Here is a 16,196-nt window from a genome sequence, read left to right as displayed (position 1 = left end):
TTCTGAATTTAGAATGTCTGTTTGACATTGGTATTCATCTCTCTTTATCTCTCATTCTTTTCATTCTCTCGTATCCTCTGTATCACACATTTTCTTACCCTTTCTATTCTCACCTCTCTCTTTTTCCCTCTCTCTCCATTAGTCTCCATGTCTCTCTTCCTCTATCTCTACCCCTCTCATTTCTCTCTCTGTCTTTATGTCTCTCAAAAGTGAATAATATGTGGTTTATTCAATTCAATCCTAATTTCATCAGGATCATAATCCGACTTAAGAAGACTTCACTTCGGAGTCACAAACTCGATATATTAAGCTGACTGGGAAGTAATACTTTTTGTTGATTTTTCACCTCATTAATTTTGAATATGGTTTTGAAAGTTACCACACCGTCAATTCAAGCAACATTTTTCTATTTAATTAGAAGAAGCATAAAAACATGGTCTTTCTAAAGGAACTAAGGGCTTCGATTTGAAAGCTCAATTTGAAGACGAGTATAATTATACTAAGCGTAATTAAAAACACTTGAAAAAATCAAACATTTTGAAGGAAAAACAATAACTGCAATATTAAAAGACACTTTATATAAGCTACAATTCATATGAATTCTTTAATCTCGTTTTAGAGTAGTTTTTTCTGACTAGACCTCTTTTCAGATACTCGCTTTGATTTTAACAGTACTTGGTAAACGAGAAGGAATTAGAACTTCTGGAATTCTCTTTACGTTTTGGCTCTTAATGACTGTTTGCAGTGGAATTACCTATCGAAGTCAGTTTTTAAAAGCTGCAGCTATGGTTAGTATTTCTTAGTTGTAGCTATTGCTTTTCTATCATTACTTTAGTTTTGTTAAAATCTGACTATGGCCAAAGAACTCGTAAGGTTTGCGTCTGACTGGCAAATAGAAAACAAAATATGCTACTTCCCAGTACAGACTAAAACGCACCCAGCACCTCAAGAATAACAGCCTGATATCAGTGACATATAAGAGCTAATTTTTAAATGGTGTTTATTTGACTTCATCTGTTTAGGGCATAGAATGTTTAAAGGTTGATTCTTATAGGATACGGTCTTCAAAGAGAATCAGATGTGCTTTTATTGGTAGGGCATTCATCATTGCCAAATAGTGCTACTACTTCTACTAACAACTTTCTGCAGCAGCAAGCCACTTGAGGTTGACAACGCTACACGTGATCCCCCTCCATCATCATCTGTTTAAAAACTCCCTCTTTACACCCTTGCAAGAAGTTTCTGTTTCCAATGAAGCTTTACTTACAAAATCTTCTAATCCCATTCCGGGACGACCTGCTTTTTGTTTGGCCCTAGACTGTCGCTTGAAAAAGTAAATCTTGCACAATCTGTTATCCTGCATTCGCAGAACTTATCCTAGACGTCTCAAGCTTTCTCTCATTATACCCCTAGGAAGCGGGATTTACTGACATTTTTCGTAGAGCTTAATGTTCGAGATACTGTCACACAGTGCAGTACCCAAAATAATCCACAGGCATATATCTGAAAAAAACCTAAACAAATCCTCCGTTTCTTGGAGCACAAAAGCTTAGAAAATTTACTTGACACCTGTCATGATTACAGCTTCCAATTTCCTAATCTTTGTGTGTAGACATATCTTCCCAATATTCCAAACTTTTTTCAACTTAAAAAAAAATATCTTGAGCTTTGGCTATTCTACTTTTAATATTTTCACGACACCCACCGTCTTTATTAATAATACTACCTGGGTAAGTGAAGCTGTCACCTTGAACGAACTTCTCGTTACTTGACACACTTCTTCACTTTTGCCTGTTCATAGTCAAAGTGACTGAGTCTTCTTAACATTAATTTAAAACCTTTTCTTGCACCCTCTACTCGTAAAACCTCTAAAAATTCATTAATTTTGCTAAATATATTACCTAAGATGCCGATATCATCAGAGTCATCTAAGTATAGAAGACTTCTACACCCCCAATTGATTTTGCGAAATCGTTTTGCCTTTGTGGCGTTCCTTAGGACGAAGTCCATCAAAACTATACATATACATAGCACTAATCACTTTAAGGTATTTATCTGCTATACCATACAAGAAAGGACCTTTGCTAAAGCTCTCATATCAGCTGAAGAAAATGCCTGCTCAAAATTTATAAATAGAGGAATAAAGGTGACTCAAGCACTTCCCAATTATTAATCTAAGGATAAAAACTCGTTCGAAACATCCTCAACTCTTCCTAAAACCACACTGTTCTTCTCTTAAAACAATGTCTACAGCATCTCTAAGTCTAAAAAGTATCGCTATGCTAAGTAATTTACTAGTTAGAGAATCCAGGCTAATGCTTCTGTAATTACCAAACTTACATTTATCACCTTCCTGACACAGGGGATAAAATAGAGTTTTATTAAAATTGCTTGGTACTTCCCATTTTTCGAAAATCATATTAAAATCTTCAATAGCTTATTTTTAACCTGATAACCACCATATTTATGTAACTCATTTACCACAATTTCAGAACCTCGGACCTGTTTTTTTTTTAATTCTTATAACACTGTCCCTAATTTTTTCTCACAAAATAAATTTTCCATCACGTCCAAGATGTCAAAAACTTTTCTACTTTCCTCTCTATCTTTTCCTATAACTCTATCCTGGTTTAGCACATTCTCCAAATGTTTCGCGCATCTTTCCTTAACATCTCTCTTTAACTAATTTCACACATCTTGTCACTTATTGTGACCCCATCCCTATATTTAACTGGTACAAGTCTAGATGGACTACTCCCTCTGAATTCATTAACATGCCAATATTAAAAGAACAATATTGTACTATTATGCAGTATAGCAGCATCCAGATCTTCGGCAATTTTCTCCATTGCCTCATTTTATGTCTTTTTCTTTTATGTTTTATCAGGATCGAGCCTCTGTTCTTTTATGGTAATTAAATAAAAAAAAACTTTTAACTGAAAGTAAGGAGTGACATTCTATCTTAAAACGAACAGAAATTACTTCGTATATGAAAGAGGCTGTCTCCTCCTCAACGCCCCGCTCTTTATGCTAAAGTTTGACTCTTTCTCTCAACTTTACTTTTTAAAACAGTAAAAGATATTAGCGTAAAGAGCGGCTCGTTGAGGAGGGAACAGACCTTTTCATATACGGAGTAATTTCTGTTCGTTTGAGTTTTATTTTCGCTCCTTACTTTCAGTTAAAAAAAAATTGGTGTTTCTATTTAATTTCTGAACGCTTTTGAATTAATGCATGTTTTGATTTTTGCTCTCCGCACATGAATAATTAAAACGAAATTTGCATATTAATTCTTTTTGGCTAAAAGGCTTTCTAATAGTTTTGATCGGACGATTTTAAGGAAAAAGAACTGGGGGAGGATGCCTACTTACCCTCCAACTTTTTGGCTACTGAAAAAGGCAACTAGAACTTTTAATTTTTCACGAACGTTTTTCTTAGTGAAAAATATACAGAACTTGCGAATTAATTTAGGTAATGAACTTCTCTATTCACACGTTTTTATTACGTCATGCAACATATAATTGCACATGGGAAAAACAATCCGTATTCAGATCTATACCTCATTATTCTAATGATTGCCCTTGAGCTTTGTTGATGGTGATTGCTAATCAAACATTCACTGTGTCCCCATTGTCATTTATATATCCCCCTGTGCCCCCCGGCATCCCCGTTGTAGTTGTGTCCCTGTGTCCCAGTCGTCATTTATAGTCGACAAACATGACGTTTCGACACGCAAACATGACATCAGTCGACACACACGTTCCAGTCGTCATTTGTGTCCCGGTGTCCCAGTCTTTAATTTCTCTTTTAGTGTCCCGGTCGTCATTTACATTCCCTGTGTCCCGGTCTGTATATACATTCGTTTTTGAATTGGTATATGATGAAATATTTTTTTTTCCTTTTTTTAGTTTTTTTTTGGTTTTTACCTTTTTTTTAGCTTTTTTAGTTTTTTTTTCTTTTTAGTTTTTTTTGTAGTTTTTACCTTTTTTATTTTTTTTATTTTTATTTTTTTAGTTTTCTTTTTCTCCTTTATTTTTCAGTTTTGTTCCTTTTTTAGTTTAATTTTCTTTTCAGTATTTAGTTTTTTAGTTTTTTTAGTTTTTTTCAGTTTTTTATTAGTTTTTAGTTTTTTATTCTTTTTAGTTTATTTTTGTAGTTTTTACCTTTTTTTTAATTTTTTAGTTTTTTTTCTTCTTTAGTTTTTAGTTTTTACCTTTTTCTTAGTTTTTATTTTAGTTTTTTAGCTTTCTTAGTTTTTTTTAGTATTTTCTTTTTAGTTATTTTTTATTCCCTGTGTCCCGGTCTGTATATACAGTCGTTTTTGAATTTGTATATGTTGAAATAATTTTTTTTCCTTTTTTCTTTTTAGTTTTTTTTTTGTTTTTACCTTTTTTTAGCTTTTTTTTTTTTTTTTCTTTTTAGTTTTTTTTGCTATAGTTTTTACCTTTTTTAGTTTTTTTTATTTTTATTTTATTTTTTTTAGTTTTCTTTTTCTCCTTTATTTTCAGTTTTTTCCTTTTTTTAGTTTTTTTCTTTTTCAGTTTTTACTTTTTTTTTATTAGTTTTTAGTTTTTTTTCTTTTTTTTTGTAGTTTTTACCTTTTTTTAGTTTTTTTTTCTTTTTTAGTTTTTAGTTTTTTTTTAGTTCTTTAGCTTTTTAGTTTTTTTAATGTTTTTTTTAGTCTTTTTTGTAGTTTTTACCTTTTTTAGTTTTTTTCTTCTTTTGTATTAATGCTAAACCCAAGGTTCGAACCTGGAACCTCTCGGACCTAGAACCTGGAACATTTCGCTTTAACAACTCAGCTACTTCGGCTTGAATACATTTACCTTTTTTAGTTTTTTTTAATTTTTTTTAGTTTTCTTTTTCTCCTTTATTTTTCAGTTTTTTTCCTTTTTTCTTTTTTTTTCTTTTTCAGTTTTTTGTTGTTTTTTTATTAGTTTTTAGTTTGTTTTTTCTTTTTAGTTTTTTTGGTAGTTTTTACCTTTTTTAGTTTTTTTTTTCTTTTTTAGCATTTTAACTTTTTTTTAGTTTTTTTGTAGTTATTACGTTTTTAGTTTTTTCTTCTTTTGTATTCAAGGTTCGAACCTGGAACCTCTCGGACCTAGAACCTGAAACATAACGCTTTACCAACTTAGTTACTTCGGCTTGAATACATTCGTTTTTGAATTGGTATATGATGAAATAATTCGGACGTCATATGCGGACAGACAGACAAACAACCTATTTATATATATATAGATGGATATGAGGAGGTTCGCCCCCTCGTCAATACCTCGCTCTTTACGCTAAAGCTAAAATTGTGTCCAAATTCCTTAAGAATGACCCTTGAATCACAAAAGCCGTGGAATAAATACTTGACATAACTAGAAATACTTTAGCGTAAAGAGCTAGGTAATAGGAAGACGTAAACCCCTCATATGCGCAATAATTTCTGTTCGTTTTAAGTTTAATGCTGCTCCTTACTTTCAGTTGAAAAACCTTTTTCATATTTATTTTTTTAAACAATGCTGGAAAATCTTGCGCCCCCTTTACGAAAGTTCTCTTCCCCCATGACAAATTCTTCCATGGATAGATCCCCCACGAAACCCTCCAATTTTTTGGTCACTTAAAAAGGGCACTAGAAGTTTTAATTTCCGTTAGCATTAACCCTCTCGCGACACCTTAGGACCACTGGGTCGATACGATCATCCATGGGAAAAAAGAAAAAAACAAACAAACCAAGAAACACGCATCCGTGATCTGTCTTCTGGCAAAAAATAAAAAATTCCGCACTTTTGTAGATAGTAGACTGAAACCTCTACAGCAGGGTTCTCTGATACGCTGAATCTGACTGTGTGATTTTTGTCAAGATTTGGTGACTTTTGGGGGGTGTATTCTCCTATTTTCTAAAATAAGGCAAATTTTCTCAGGCTCTTAACTTTTGATAGTAAGATGAAACTTGATGAGACTTACATATTTAAAATCAGCATTAAAATGGGATCCTTTTGATGTAACTATTAGTATCAGAATTTTGTTTTTTTAGAGTTTCGGTTTCTATTGAGCCGGGTCGCTCCTTACTACAGTTCGTTACTACGAACTGTTTGACTTTGTTACTTGCAAAGCCTCAGCCTCTGTATGTTTATTACGAAGAGTCATACCAATTCAAAACTGTTTCTGTAAATATATCAATTTATTTAGCTGAAAAAATAAGCGAGTATACTTTGGGGCTCCATTGTGTTCTTTGTAACGCTTGCTGGTTTCGACGATCGGTATCTATTATTTTTATAACAATTAATTTTGTTGGTCGTTGAAACCTTTAGTTATCAGAAAACACTTAGTAGGCTACAGTGTTAAGAAGCCATACCCTAGTTCATATTTTAGTGTTTTGTCCACTTTGTTTGCATGCCTTCTTTTGACTGAAAAGCTCTGTTCTAGCAGGGACCTGCTTTAAATCGAATTTGGATTTAACAAATTGACAAGATTTAAGGTTTCTGATGGTTATTTGGCTCTATTTGAATAGAAATTGGAGCTGTCCCTTTCCTTCTTTATAAGTAGTGTTGTTTAAAACTTTAGCTCGCGGCAAGAAGCAACTTTTTAACCAAGATAGATAGATTTTTTTAAACGCTGATCAATAGTCATTGATTATTTGATCAAAGTGTATAAGTTCTGTTTTTTTTTTTTCGTCAAAAAATCCGTTCAAGCGATACACTATCTAAGAACTTTCCAGGAGATGACAACTTCAATGTTATGGTGCACATGAAAAATTCTTTTTCAAATTTTGAGATAAGTGAGGGATTTAAGTAATATTTGGCTGTTCTGCATTACTATAATCAGGGGGTTGTATTTCTGTCGGAAATCCTTTTGTAGAATGCGCGATTCCTTTTTTGAGGGGTCCTTATCTTTCCCTGGTATGGTGTAGCTTTCCTATCGAATTTTTTAACACCGCAATCCACCCAATTTCTTGAATGTAAACATATCTATTCCTCAGAAGCAAAGTCTACACGGTGTCTGACCTCGAACTTGCTTCTAATCCCACCTTCGTAGGATTCAAATTTCAGTACCCCAAGAGTGAAGTACTTTTTAAATGTTCGTGACTATGCTTATTAATAAACCTAGTATGTACTAAAGAGACTTTATTCTTTAGATTTCTTCTTTCACGTATAGGTAATCATCGGTAATGATAAGTGTCGACAGCTTGTCTGCATCCAAATTGTACACATCTTGGCATGCAAAGTCAGGGTCACAATCTCTACAATATAACTCAACTTCAATTTTACTCTATTGCCATGTAAAGTCAATAGAATCGTTTCATTCATATTATAAATTTCACGTGTTTCAATTTCCTTATTTTAACCAATTTCACACACAATATTCTCATATGATGAATCATATTCTGTAACGGCAAAAAAAGTAAGTACTTTTATAATCATAGTAGCCAGTATCTTCAATTCGATATCGTAAAAACCAGACTTCCAGCCAGACTTCAAACCAGAAAACCAGACAATTATTCCAGGAATTGAAACTTTGACCTGGTTCTTCCTCCCAAAACAGTTTAAAACCATGACAATACCAGTCTCTTAGAAATAAACTGAAATCACATTAGGTTTTTTTCCAATCATACCAGGGTAAGTATTTTCCCATTCATTACATTTATCATAGTGACAATTGGAGCAAAGAAAACCACTACTGCGAGAGTCAAAAATATTTTCAAGACAGGAATAACAGTCTTTAATTTGCACAGCATATCCTCTATGCAATATACAGGGATTGCATAATCTACACTTGTTATTATCACAAGTCAAACAATAGACTAATAGTCACAGGACAACCTGCTGCCCAATTTGTACAATTGTAATGGGCATATTTAGAATATTTTTCAGTGTTTAATTTCTCACTTCCAAAAAAACTGCGCAATTAATAAAATGAATATCTTCTAGGAGGAGGAGTAATAGACTGACGTCACGAAACTTATTTGACTTATTTGTAGTTGCCATACATATAGTAGTGCTCAAGTAGTGCTCCAGATGAAATCCATAATACCATTTTGTGCCTTTTCAATTGATGTGTCAATAAATTGAGTAAATGTATCTGGCTAATGACAGAAAAGTTTCATAAAATATCTAAATACGGAGTATTATTTTTCATTATATCGTTAAGCATTCTTCGCGAGAATATTTTCCTTTGAAGAAATAAATCTTGAAAATCATTGTCTGGAATCAAACAATTTTCGAAAGTCACTAGATTCTGTATGGTTTTTGTTTCTTTTATCCAACCATTTTAATCTTGACACTCAAACTGCTGATTATAGACTAACAAAAAAATGAAGACTCCTTCTTGCTAGTAAAATAACCAACAAAAAATGTAATAAAAACACTGCATTTTTTTATATTGATTCCGATAATTGTCTTCAATATATTTCTCTAATACATTTAGTCTGTCTTGTAATCCTTGTACATACATTGTATTAACTTTTGCAGGAAAACGTAACTGTTCTTCCAACTGTAATTTTCTTTATGATATTACGTATCTCGTAAATATCTCGTTCCATTCAATGGTTAGCCAACAACGCCTTGTAATTTCTACTGCTACGTTAGGTGCTCTAGGTTTCCTTTCACAATTGCTAGGGCCTTCACTTCCCAATGTTATAAAAGCGTCCATTACTAAAAAATACGACAAGAACAATATCCTCAATGCTGACACCTTAAATTCTTTATCAGTATTGAGGTGACTGAATCGTAAGATCTAACAACTCATGAGTCGTTGACCTTCAAAACCTGTTTTGCTGAATTTCAAACGTCTTCCCGGAACCTAAAACAGTCACGCAATATAACGCCATCTTCAACATATTTAACAAGTCACGCAACTCCTGTTACGTAACAAGCATCTTCATCTTGAAGAAAGTATTGCACAGGTAAACGCACATTCCCTATTACGTAACAAACAAAGCAATCTTGAAAAAAAACATTTGAATGAGTAAACAAACATTCCCTATTACTTAACAAACAGGTGTACTATGTCATTACATAACAGACAAGTATACTATAGTATTACGGAAGACCCCTGTGTTAGTATTAACGTCTTTAGAATTGGTAACTCCATTAGTATACCCCCTAGCAATCATATATATATATATATATATATATATATATATATATATATATATATATATATATATATATATATATATATATATATATAAAATGTCTATATATTTCTTAATGACGTGTTCCTTTATTTCAGGATCCAAATTTTTATACATTCAGTTTTGTTACATATATGGTATACTACCCCTTCGTCGTTCTACAATTACTTTTGAACTGCTTCTCAGATGCCCCACCAAGCCAGCACCGTTTGAACTACAAAAGTGACGTAAGTTATATTTAAACGCATTCCAAGTACCAGTCTCAGTTTAGGGTTCATTTTAACGTGGAGGTGTATTATTTTTTCACTGTTTTGTTATCTTGGTAGAGCGAGCCACGGCTTAACCAACATTTATAGATACTCTGGAAAACTATTGACTGAGAAATGTTGCCATTCAAAGCAGATTCATGAATGGTAAACGTTACTTTGATTATTTTTAATAGTTAAAATTTACGGTGAAAATAAAATTTTGAAAAGAACCCAAATCCCCAGAAATTGGGTTCAGATCGTCGTGATAATTAGACAAATGGAATCACCCTGGTTTTAAACTTCGTTTGAGAGAATTCAGCCCCCCCCCCCACAATTAACAACAAGGAACATCCCTTTTTTCATGTGGATAACTGGTGCTTCTCCCTTTTAAGCAGTTTGTGGTAAAAAAAACGTAAGTAAGGAGCGACATGGCACAATAGTAACCGATACAAAAAATTGAATAACAATTATTGTACCAAAAAGCTGGTTTTTTTATGCTGATGCTAAATATTTAAGGCTCTTTACATTGATTGTTACCCTTCAGCCTTACGAGCCTCAGAAAATGTGTCTTATTTTTGAAAAAAAGGGAAACACACCAAAAATTCCATCACTTTTAACAAAAATTCACCATCAGATTCAATATATCAGAGAACCCTACCATAGTGGTTTCAAACACCTATCTAAGATCTAGAATATTTTTTTCATAAGGAAGATCGCCACTGCGTATTTATTCGTTGTTTTTTTCTCCAGGGGTTGATCATATCGAACCGATGGGCCTAGAAGATCAAAAAGTTCTAGTGCCCTTTTTCAGTGACCGAGAATATGAGAGAGGGACTAACCAACCTTCCATGCCTTTTTCCCTAAATGATATCCAATCGAAATTTTCAATGCTTTGAGAATGACTCCTGGAAACCAAAGGCCTTTGAAATTGAATTAGAAATGTTTTTAAAGAACTTTTAGATTCTACTGTAAAGAGCAGGGGCCATGGAGGGGGCAGATGTCTTTATATACCAACTAATTATTGTGAGTCTTAAGTTTTAATATTGCTCCTTATTTTCAGTTGAAAAAGCCTGTTTTATACTATTTTTTGCCACAAAATCTCGTTTTTGCATAAACAGGGCCAAACTGTCGGGGAATGCAAATTCAAATAGTGCCAATTCATGATTCATGGTAAAAATTGTAAACAGGAGGTTTGGAGCCCCCTATAGAAAAAACGAGAAAATACAGTTTTCTTTTACTCTAGCTTGTTACCATCTACTCAATATTTGACACCGCTTAGGGTTGAAACTCTTGAGCCTGAGTAGGTGGAGTTTTATTAGGAGTGACTGCGAGCGTTTTCGCTTGATTTAAAAGACTAACAAAGAATTCATGGCAATTAACCATAAATAAAATATACATTGTTACTATAATCGTTAGTATTATATAGTTTGTTGGGTTTGAAATTTTTATGCTAGGACTAGCACGCTACTGCAAGATTGCAGAGAGACATTTAATAGTTGAATTAAAACTATAGCCTTTTACGTTCGTCTTAATAACCCCTTTGTGAAATGCCATACAACCATCTTCTTGAGAGGAAAGGCTGAGAAGCGTTAGCAAAGGTACTGACACAGACTATTGTCAGTATATATGCTTGTATATATAAGTATATATGCTTGCACATATACATCAATTCAGCATTATCGTAAACCTCAAAAGCCATCCCATCAGATGGTTTAACTTTCTAAATGTGTATCTACACATTGCATAAATCCGAGCAGATTGAATAAACTGATCGGATTTTCTGACCAGATTTTTGCTTGAATATTTTTCTAAACTTCCACTCGGAATTGCTAAATCTGGTCGGTTTCTTGAGCAAAGTTTTCAAAAATTAATAACATGAGTGTCGATCAGAAAGTTTTGGATCTATTTATTTTATACTACATTATTATATTATTAAATACATTACATTATTGTTATTACAACATTCAAATTATATTATTAAATTTGAGATTACAATTTGAATCTTTTTTCAAAATTGAATCTTTCTTCAAATTTTTGCCTTACACATACACAAAAAAAATGAAAACAAGTCTAGCCTACCTGCCATGTTGGCCTGATCCACCATCTTCTCTTCGTCCTTGGTTTGACAATATCAAGGATTTTGTTTTTCCGTCTTCTACGTCTTATCCCCATCAGTACAATAGCCAAATTCGCAAGTATTTTCTCCGGGATTCTACTCTCATATTACATGTTTTTTGCGCAATTCGAATTACGCGCCATAAATTCTGCACTAAATTGTAATATCGTTCAAAAAGAACCGAGCGGATTCCGGTCGGAATTACGCAATGTGTAAATACACCATAAGGGTTGACAACATCTAAGGACATAGCGCGGGCGGAGCGTTATCCAATCCAATCCAAATGCGGGTAGAGCGTTACTCAGTCCAATCTAATGACATTATGCGAGAGGACAAGTTTTGTTAGACAGGTAAAGTAATTTAGGAGCTCTTCGCCGATTGTACTTTGCTAGGAGAGAGATATCTGGTGAAACCTAATAAATAATCTGAGGTACTAATGTAATTTCTACGGTAGAATAACCTTCACCGGAGGTTTATAATCCTACCTCTTGTATACTCCTTGTTAATGATTAATGCCGAAATGAAGAATACTTGGCCAAAGAAAACGACGTGTTTTGTTTTTTTTTATGTCCGATATATTTCGGATTAAAGTTTTCATTTATTTATTATTAAACTTATTGGTTTTTTTTCTATTATTTGCCTATTGTGGGAATTTCTTCTTTTAATTGTTGTTAGGAACAACGTTAAGTTTTTAAGATGCAAAATAGGAAATTTTTCTTTTGTTTGGTTTTTCACTTTTGTATTTCTAATTTGGAAAATGGCCATTGCACAAGGAAATTTCTACTATCAGAAAAAAAAATGCAGCATTTGAATGAACGAATGAATGAATGAACTTTATTACCCGTAAAAATATAAAAAACACGAAGTACGGAGTTTGAATTTAAAAAAGAGGGAATAGTTGTGGATAAATAGACAAAAACAAAAACGATAAAGAGCGAAGAAAAAAATTCAAACTGACAAATGACAACATGGACTAATTAACCAGTATCAATATGGAAAAAGGGCTGCAGAGGGTTATAAACGTGAATAAAGTTGATAGATGTTTTACATAAATAATCACTGGAAGACCGAATCCGAGAAGGCACATCAATTAAACCAAACCGAGCAATAATTTTTTTGTTTCGGTGCCATCTAGGAAGCCGGAGGAGGAATTTGCAATATCTGAAATAAGCCGTACGTAGAGTATGTAGATATTTCTTACGAAACAGATGAGCCATGCCTGATGAAAACAAAAGCACAGGGGCGCAATAAGCGTTATAAATCATGCATAAACCGTTGCAGTTGTAGCGGCTTTTGTTTGGGGATATTTTCCCGTAACTGACGCGTAGGTTTTTCACGGCTTGATTCACTAGGGATGAACAGGTAGTGGAAAGTGTCGGGTCAAGACACATACCAAGCCAACTAACTAAAGAAGAACATTATAGAACTGCAGTCCCAGCAACGAATGGAGCGACCGCATAAGGGCTATTAAAACAAATAAACTCGCATTTAGACGCATTAACTGACAATCTAATCTTAGATAGTTCATTGGTTAATATAGTAAAATTAGAAAGCAATCCACGGCGAGTCCGGGCAACAAGAAGAACGTCATCTTCATATGCAATAGAAGACAAACCAATATTACCGTAAAAAACAGAACTTCTAAGGGGATGCAGGCACGATGCAAGCACGCATTTAAATATACTAGGAGACAATATGGCACCTTGCCGAACTCCCTTATCAATTTTTACCGGCTCAGATATTTGGCCATTCCAGGTAACTTGAATTTTAGACATTGAATACCAAGAAGATAACACATGAAGACGCAAGGGAAAATAGAGCCTGAGAGTGCACAACGTTGTCGAAAGCTCAAGAAATATCAACAGTAGGACAGTATAAAGACATTTTAGTTTTTACAGCATCTTTCATGAGTCGGCTTAAAACATGATGTGCATGGGAGCAACCGAAACTTTTCCGAAAACCAAATTGAAAAGGCGTAAAATCACGATTCGACTCAATTTCTGGTAGTAACAAATGTTCAAGCAACTTACTTAAAAACACGATACTGTAATGGGACGGTAATTTACATATGACGTGGGGTCCTTGCCTTGCTTTTGAATAGACGTTACACGGCCACAAAGGAAACTATTAGGAACAAGAATTTGTTTCACTGCATTCTTTAAACACAAATGAAAAGGAGATCCGTAGATTGTTAATTTATCTTGAGGTGAAAAAAGAAATTCCAATGATGTGTTCATGACGGCCCCTCCTTCCCACTGTGCCAGTAAGCCTAAGAGAGTAATTTGTTATGTCCGCGCAGAATTGTTTCCAAATAACAGGCGATCTATCACTTTGCTTAATCCAAAAATATTCTCAGGATTAAAGGGATTAATTTCTACCCCATCCAGACCCCATTCTATATTTATGCGATGGCTTAAAGAAAGTTAGATAATTTGAATGTTACCCGGCTTTCCAAAATGAAATGGCATGTACATCCATCCAGCCTGAGGTCTGAATTTTCCGCAATAAACTAATCATGTATGCTAAAAACAATAATCCCTGATTTTTCTGGCCTCAAAACCTTTAAATACCCCAAATTGAAATTTCAAATTATTGCAGGGACTCACATAATATGTATTCTTTTTTTACTTTCAGAGACCGTCACCAGAATTGAGCGCTTCATTTTTATCAAAGTTGACCTTTTTCTGGCTCGATCCCCTGGCATGGAAAGGATATAGGAGAGCACTAACAATGGCTGATCTTTGGAATCTAGTCCCCACACATACCTCTGCATTTGTTGTGCCTCAATTTGACAAGCGTTGGAATAAATATCTTGTGAAAAAGTAACTTTCATTCTTTTATTTATCTGCATGTGACAAATAATAATAATAATTAATAATGTATTTATAACCCACTTTACAAAACAGAGGTTAAATGGAGTAAATGCAAAAGTATTCTGTTTATTAAACGTATTTTGATTTTAAATATAAGTAATGTGTATAAGTATATACTATCGTGACTATCCGAAATTTCTGAATGTCAGCATTCACCGGTGAATGTCCGGAATACCCTTCTTTTTGTTTCTTGGACTTTATCAGCGTTGTCAGTCAACTTCTTCAATTTAATGCAAGGTTTGATGACGAGAGGTTAGGTTATCTTAGGCTTTTAGCCCCTTTCTGATATTTAAAACCAAATTTAACCTAACTTAAGCTAAACTAGCATAATCTAACATAACTTTAATTCTTACCCTCATAGCTTGCATAAAACTGAAAAAGTTGAATAATAAAGCTAATTGAATCCAAGCAAAGAAAAAGGAATTTCAGAAATTCACCAGCGAATGTTGGTATTAACCAGATTTCCGGCATTCACGGTTACATGTTCATATATACGTATAGTATATTTTACTTATGTTACTGTGGATGTTCGAAATTAGGTTACTTTTCGGACATTCACAAGTGAATGTCCGAAATTCCCTTTTATCTGCTTGGATTCATCTGGCTTTGCGAATCAGCTTTTTCAGTATTATGTAAGATAATGATGGTGAAATTTAGATTTAAATTAGGTAGGATTAAATTAGATTAAATTTTGATATTAATCATAGAAATGGATTAAGAACCTAACCGAGCCTTTCACCCTCAAACCTTGCACAAGATTGAAAAAATTGACTGGTAATGCTGACTAAATCCTGTGAGAAAAAAAATTGCGGAATTTCACCGGTGAATGTCGACATTCAACATTCACAGTAACCTCTGCATATGGTAACATAAAATATACGGTATTCAACTCCTTCTTTTGTTTTCAGTTGTATTTACTAAGATAAGATAAGATCTTATCTTATCTAATTCCTTCTTTTGTTTTCAGTTGTATTTACTGAGTAGTATTGCATTTAAACTACAACCAATACAATTGTATAGCTCTTGGTTTTTGTTTTGCTGGCCAAAAATTAACCCGAATGTTCGAGTTTTAAAGATATTACATAAAAAAAAACTAGTTTTTTTAACTTAAAGTAAGGAGCGACATTAAAAGTTAAAACGAACAGAAATTACTCCGTATATGAAATGGGTTGTCCCCTCCGCAATCCCTTGCTCTTTACACTAAAGCTATTAATTGTTTTAAAAAGCAGAATTGTGGCAAAGAGTCAAACTTTAGCTTAAAGAGCGAGGGATTGCGGAGGGGACAACCCATTTCATATACGGAGTAATTTCTGTTCGTTTTAAGTTTTAATGTCGCTCCTTACTTTCAGTTCAAAAACTAGTTTTTTTATGTAATTTCTGAACGTTTTTGAATTAATGCATGTTTGATTTTGGCTCTCCACACATAAATTATTAAAATGAAATTTGCATATTAATTTCTTGTTTGGCTAAATGGCTTTCTTTTAGTTTTGATCAGACGATTTTGAGAAATAAGGGATGGGGAAGGAGGCCTAGTTGCCATGCAATTTTTCAGTTATATAAAAAGGCAACTATAATTTTAATTTTTAACGAATTTTTTTATTTGTAAAAAATATACGTAACTTAAGAATTAACTTACGTAACAAACTTTTATATTCTTTAATTTTTATAATGTATATGAGGGGGTTTGTACCCTCGTTAATACCTCTTTATTTGCACTAAATCTTAAGTTTTGTCCCAATTCTTTAAGAATGACCCCTGAATCAGAAAGGCCGTAGAATAAATAGTTGAAATTACTAAAAATACTATAGCATAAAGAGCGAGGTATTTATCTCCTCCTAAAT

The 16,196-nt window shown here is 33.4% G+C and overlaps 1 protein-coding gene across 1 annotated transcript in view; it reads left to right on the top strand.

Moving 5' to 3' along the window:
- The first annotated feature begins 631 nt into the window (after nt 1-631).
- LOC136040348 (multidrug resistance-associated protein 1-like) overlaps nt 632-16,196 on the top strand; it is a 137,701-nt gene continuing 122,136 nt past the window's right edge. The window contains exons 1-3 of the mRNA XM_065724593.1: nt 632-788; nt 9,217-9,345; nt 14,117-14,304. Of these exons, the coding sequence (XP_065580665.1) occupies nt 732-788; nt 9,217-9,345; nt 14,117-14,304 (374 nt within the window). The 5' untranslated portion in view covers nt 632-731. The remainder of the gene's footprint in view (nt 789-9,216; nt 9,346-14,116; nt 14,305-16,196) is intronic.

The sequence above is a fragment of the Artemia franciscana genome, chromosome 20 (assembly GCF_032884065.1).
Source record: "Artemia franciscana chromosome 20, ASM3288406v1, whole genome shotgun sequence".
NCBI classification, from domain to species: domain Eukaryota; kingdom Metazoa; phylum Arthropoda; class Branchiopoda; order Anostraca; family Artemiidae; genus Artemia; species Artemia franciscana.
Note: the sequence above shows the minus strand (reverse complement) of the source record. Positions and strands in the feature narration are given on the sequence as shown.